Raw genomic sequence first — 5,757 nt, 5'->3', positions numbered from 1 at the left:
TGAGAACTCAGGGGAGCGATGATACTCCAGCAAAGAAAACAATTAGTAAAAGACTCTAAGGTAAATTGTATTGGTATATTTGAAACACAGATAAAAAGAGTTTGTTGCTGTCAAAAATAACAGAAAGGATATTTAGTATGTGTGACATGTAGACTAGAGAAGATGACCTATCCCTAATCATACAAGGATTTATATTCCATAATGAATGATTTGGCTTTTATTAATTGGAGTGGAAAGTCATCAAAGGGCTTTGATGAGAAAGGGGATGTAGTATGATTTACAATAAAGGCCACCAGCTAACCTATTTTACAGTAAGTGGCCCTGCTAAGGTGGTAAGGAGAGCAGGAAGGTTAAGTAGAGGCTGTTGCCATGGTGATTGTGGGATGGTACCTGGGGCCATCAGAAAAGAAAGCAAAGTGAAGATCAAAGCACATCGTGATAGCTACCCTACAAATGCAGTTGAAGAAAGAGGAGTTAAGGTAATTTCCAGATACAGACTTCAACAAAAGATGATCTGTGGTAGTATTAACTGAGATGGGAAGAGTGAGAGAAAAGCAGCTATTGTTTGGGGCTCAAAAATTGTTAGTTCTGGTTTACCATGTTATGTTTGTGATATTGGAATTTAAATGGCTACGTAAATAAGTAGTTAATTATAGCTGTCTGATCTTCAGGGGAGAGGCCATGGCTGAAGATACACATAGTAAAGCAGACAAAGCAAAGAGAAGGAGCCAGGATTGAGCTTTCTAAATCCTCCAATGTCATTAAGTGGTGAGCCAGAGGAGGGGTAACAGCAAGGAACTTAGGTAGAGGAACAGTAGTGAGGTGGGAGAAAGCCAAACCATGGCATGTTACCAAAGCAAGAGCATTTCCACAGGGTTCCCAAAGAGCTCAGACAGAAGAACAAGAGGCCTATGCCAGTGTGTGTCCAGGACTGGTTCTTCTGGGTTCTTAGATAACATTGGTAGAACACAAACCTACAGCATACCCCTGAACTTTTATTCAGGACAGTTCTCAGCAGCCCTTAGACTATTCTGAGACTATTTAAGAGATGATTGGATTTGAAGTAGATCCTGAAGGAAATAAAACTAGTAATGACAAAGGTATTTTATTACACACTTAACAGTTTAAAATAAAAAGCTGCATGCATTTCTCTTCTGTGACCGGGAAGAGAATTTCTTACAAGAAAGAACATTCTAAGTTCCTGTAGGTAGATCTCCCATCTACCGTGCCCACCGTTATACTGCTACAACCCATGAAAGCCATTTAAGGACATTTGTTGAATACATTCATAAATTCAGTAGGATATGTCATCTCAAAATAATAATAATAATTGTACACTTCTGTGGGTCGTTGTAGGCTGCAGAATATTGTGACTCTTGCCTGGCCCTAGATGATAGGTATTCCATTCTAGCAACATTTCAACCTTTTCACATAGTTCATCCGTAAGTACTTGTTAAGTGAACCTCCAATATACAGTAATATTTTATGATTGATGTCTTTGTAATTGACTCATTTTGACACTGACTAAAACTGTAAGTCGCTTGCACTGGTAGGCATGGAACCCAGGAGAAGATAAAAGACACGATCACAAGTAGAAAGTAAAGCTGTACGTACAACCAGTCTTGTGGCAGGTGAGACCACATTCTGGTGGAATCCTTGTACCCATAGCACATCCTCCATCCCACAGCTGCTGTTAGCCTGGTTATCGCTGGGCTCATCCTTGAAGAGTGCGTGCTCCTGTTCATCCTGATGTGTGGAGCTCAAAGGCTCAATGAAATACCTTTGGTCTCCTTGACTGAAGTAGCCTCTGAAATACATGAGAATTCAGCTTCTGGAGGAAATGTTCTTACTTTTGAGTGGTACAGATTTATAAGGTCCATAAATGAGTTCACAAAATTTCTGGTCAATTCAAAAACAGTTTTATTTCATGGTGATAGACTACAGTGAAAAATACAGCCGGGCATGATGGCGTATGCCTGTAATCCCAGCACTTGGGAGGCTGAGACAGGAGGATCGTCACAAGTTCAAGACCAGCCTGAGCTACAAAGTGATCTTAAGGCCGGCCTGAACTGCATAGCGAGACCCTGTCTCAAAAAGAGAAAAAGAAAAAAAAAAAAAAAAAAGGAAAAATACAGCTGAAAATGCCTTTAAATGCTATTACCTAAGCTGCTTTTCACAATAAAGGAACAGGACTTGTTAAGGAGAAATGACTATTGAAATATCATACAGCCAACCATGCCACTTCGGCCACAGCAAGAGCCATTTCCAGTCCCAGCCCAGCAATTTTCCAATTTTCATCCGGTGTCTAATTTGAATGTTCACTGAAAATTGAATGTATTTTGGAATCACACACAAAAAATGCCAAAATCCTAAGCCTGTTACTTATTATCCATGAAAGGAAAAATTATTTAAATTAAGGTTTTCTACCTGTGATATTCATATGATGGTACCTGCTAATATAATGATGGTAAAGATTGAAAGCGATAACATACAAAGCACGTGATCAAACACGAATTATTCATCCCTTTTCTATTCCTTATGCTGAAAACTTGGGCTAAGACTCATTGAAATGATTTTCAGTGAGCACCCATTATTCAATAGTCAACAACAAGGACAGAGTAAAAACGAGTCATTGCCCCTTCCCCTCGTAGAGATTCAAATGAGAAAAATGGATATGTATTAAATAATCAGGGGGTGTGTAATTATATAGTAAATAACATATATAATTACAAAAAATAATTAGTACAAAGAAAAAAGTGCAAGAGTATATGAAGGGAGTCTAGACTCAGCACACAGAATTGGAGGATAGCAAGAGTAGATGTAGGGAGACGAACTGCAAGTGTGTCTGTGTATTTGTTTGCAGTAGCTTGCATAAAGGGGCACGTAGTAGAAGTAGGTTAGGGTGGTAGAGAGAATGTAGCGAGCACTCTCGGGAAGTATTTTGAAGCTTTCGTCACTAGGTCTTGTTCAGGGATTGACAATGGGAGGCTACAAGAAGTCTTCCAGGAAGTAGGTCTCTGGATTGGGCAAGTGATTTGTTTGTACCATTGGCCAAAATGCAAAGAACAGGAAAAATGTGTGAGATAATCGCTAGTTTGGGTTAAGGCACACTCATATGGAAATTCTTTATGGTATCCAACTGGAAATATGGGAAAGAAAATTAGATAATAAAGTCTGAGTTTTACAAGAGATTCTTATTGTAGACAGATGCACAGGAAGTCATTAACAGACAGAAACACACACTATAGACCCTGACTAAGACAAGGTAGAAAGAATTCAAACTGGGGAGAGGGTAGAAAGGTACTTCTTTTCCCTAAAATCTCTGATTCTGATACCAAGTCTCAAAGGCTACATTTTTAAAACAGCAAACAAATAAAAACAATTCTTAAAGCAATAGAAGTGTGCAAGGCATGTGCCAGAACAAAGAGAAATGTCCTTCCAATCTCAAAATTTTCTACCCCTTAGAATTCATGTTCACTTATTGTATAAATAATCATACTTCAGGATCTTCAGATTCATTAAACTCACACCATTATCACTGGTTTGTATAAAACCTTAACAAAGTCTTACCTTAGGCCCCTACATGTGCTGATGCTGGCATCAGAAACGTTTTCATTCATGATGTATCCTTGATAGTAACAGTTATCCTAAAGCAAAGGGAGAGGGTTTTGTGGAGGGCAGTCTTCATGGTTTTCAGACTCGCTGATAAATTTAAATTTGAAATCTTGACACAGAACTTATCATCCTTTCAAACTACTTTCTGCTAGACAAGAGTCAACTTAGATATGTAAAAAAGTAATTCAATATAAGCTTTTTAAGTGTAGCATCTAGTATCAGTTAATGATCCAACATATTTATGAAGTATTAATTACATATAGCTGCTGCTGATACAGGACTAATGTGTTGAATGCTGTTTAGAAGAAATGCTTTTAGTGACTATAAGTTTAAAACCTGAGTCCCCCCAAAACCAGGCTTTTGTTTTTTTATTTTTATGAGACAGGGTTTCGATATGTTGTTCAGGCAGGCCTTGAACTCACTTTGAGTTCAGCCCAGGCTGGCCTCAAACTCACAGTGATCCTCCTGCCTCAGCCTCCCAAGTGGTGGGATTGTGGGCATGGGCCTCTACGCCCAACCAGGCTTTTATACTTTAGTGTCAGAGACTAACAGTTCGTTAATTATTTTCTAAGGCCTCCTAGATTTTTTCCAAAATGATAGGTCATTGTATTTTATTTTTACTTCATAATTTATCAGAAGAGTTCCACCTGGTTAAAATGCATTTGCACAACATTCCTTTCTTTCATTTGCTGACATTTTTCATGTGGATGTTCCATGAAGGACTTACCAGTTTAGGACAGATAGGGTGTTGGCCAAAGTAAAGTCTTTTTGTTTTAAGTTTATTGGCACAATTTAGATGTACATAATGATCATACTCATCACAAGGAACTTGTACCTGTATATGATCTATTTTGATTCCTCTTTTTTTTCCCAATCCTCTGCCCTCCCTTCAACTCCTCTTCCCCTACTTAGTTACAAAACTTTGTTTCCATCTTATCCTTCTTGTTTTAGTATTTTTTCTTTTCCCTTCCTTCCTTTCCGCTTTGCCCTCCTTAGTTTCTCTTTCCTTCTGAGCAATTTCTTCCTATTTCATAATATCTGTTATACATTTTGGTCCTTATTTACTCTTCCAGGTTCTGGAAACATTAGCAGAGCAATTATATAATAAAAATGAATAAACAAAAGGGATGAGGCTAGGAAAGGAAGAAGTTAAAATATCATTATTTGCAGATGACAATACTCTACATAGAAGACCCCAAAAATTCCACCAAGAGACTTGTAGAGTGAATAACCAAATCCAGTAGTGTAGAAGGATACAAAATCAACACTCAAAAATCAATAGCGTTCCTGTACTATGTAAAGTCTTGTGTCATTGTTCAACAAAAATATTTAAAGCGCTCTTCAGGAAGAAAGAAATATCATGTGTGCATTCTGGAGAGGGATCTAAATGAGTATTATTTAAGGGACACATGAAACCCTACAATTATCACTGAGGAGGCAGACTTGAGTTTGGGGGATATCTTAGTTACTTTTCTCTCACTGCTGGGACAAAATACCTGATGCCCAAAATTAAGGAAGGAAAGGTTTATTTCACTTACAGTTCGTGGAATTTTCAGTCCATACTTGGCAGGTTATAAGGCAGAGTGGCACATGGCAAAGAGCTACAGCTCATGGTGGCAGAACACAGCTAAGCCACAAGCACACACCAGGGCAGAATGGGGGAGGAATTTCCTCAAGCACCCTTTTCCTCTCCCTTACATATGCAAACTCTCCACCCCAGGGTGGGTGTAGCTCTCACACCTCAATCAACTCTAAAAGCCTGCCCCATGGCCACATGAGGCTTTGTGGGGACACACAGACAAACCATAACATTCCACCCCTGGCCCCCCAAAGACTCATGCCCATCCCTTTATACAAACAGCATTTAGTCCATCTGCAAGAGTTGCCAAAGTCCTAACAGTTTCAGCATTGCTAAAGAGTCCAAGTCCCAAGTCTCCCCCAAAATGTAAGGCAACTCTTAGCTGTGAGCCCCTGTACAAATGAAAAATTAAACACTTCCAACATTCAGTGGCACAAAATAAGCAGTACCATTCCAAAAGGTACAAACAGGGGGACACAGAGCATTGGGACCAAAGCAAGTCCAAAATCCAGCAGGGCTAACATTATGTCCTGTAACTCCACATGTGGCATCTGAAGCAACTT

General features: G+C 39.0%; 1 protein-coding gene across 3 annotated transcripts in view; it reads right to left on the bottom strand.

Annotated features, from left to right (window-relative positions):
- Positions 1-5,757, bottom strand: part of Adam28 (ADAM metallopeptidase domain 28) — a 104,659-nt gene that overhangs the window by 34,154 nt on the left and 64,748 nt on the right. For all 3 annotated transcript variants that reach the window (XM_013514049.1, XM_013514042.1, XM_005373705.1), the window contains 2 exons: positions 3,571-3,647; positions 1,615-1,807 (listed from right to left, as the gene is read on the bottom strand). In XM_013514049.1, the coding sequence (XP_013369503.1) occupies positions 1,615-1,807; positions 3,571-3,647 (270 nt within the window). The remainder of the gene's footprint in view (positions 1-1,614; positions 1,808-3,570; positions 3,648-5,757) is intronic.

This window comes from Chinchilla lanigera, unplaced genomic scaffold, assembly GCF_000276665.1.
Source record: "Chinchilla lanigera isolate Chin_1 unplaced genomic scaffold, ChiLan1.0 scaffold00002, whole genome shotgun sequence".
In the NCBI taxonomy this organism is placed as follows: Eukaryota; Metazoa; Chordata; class Mammalia; order Rodentia; family Chinchillidae; genus Chinchilla; species Chinchilla lanigera.
Note: the sequence above shows the minus strand (reverse complement) of the source record. Positions and strands in the feature narration are given on the sequence as shown.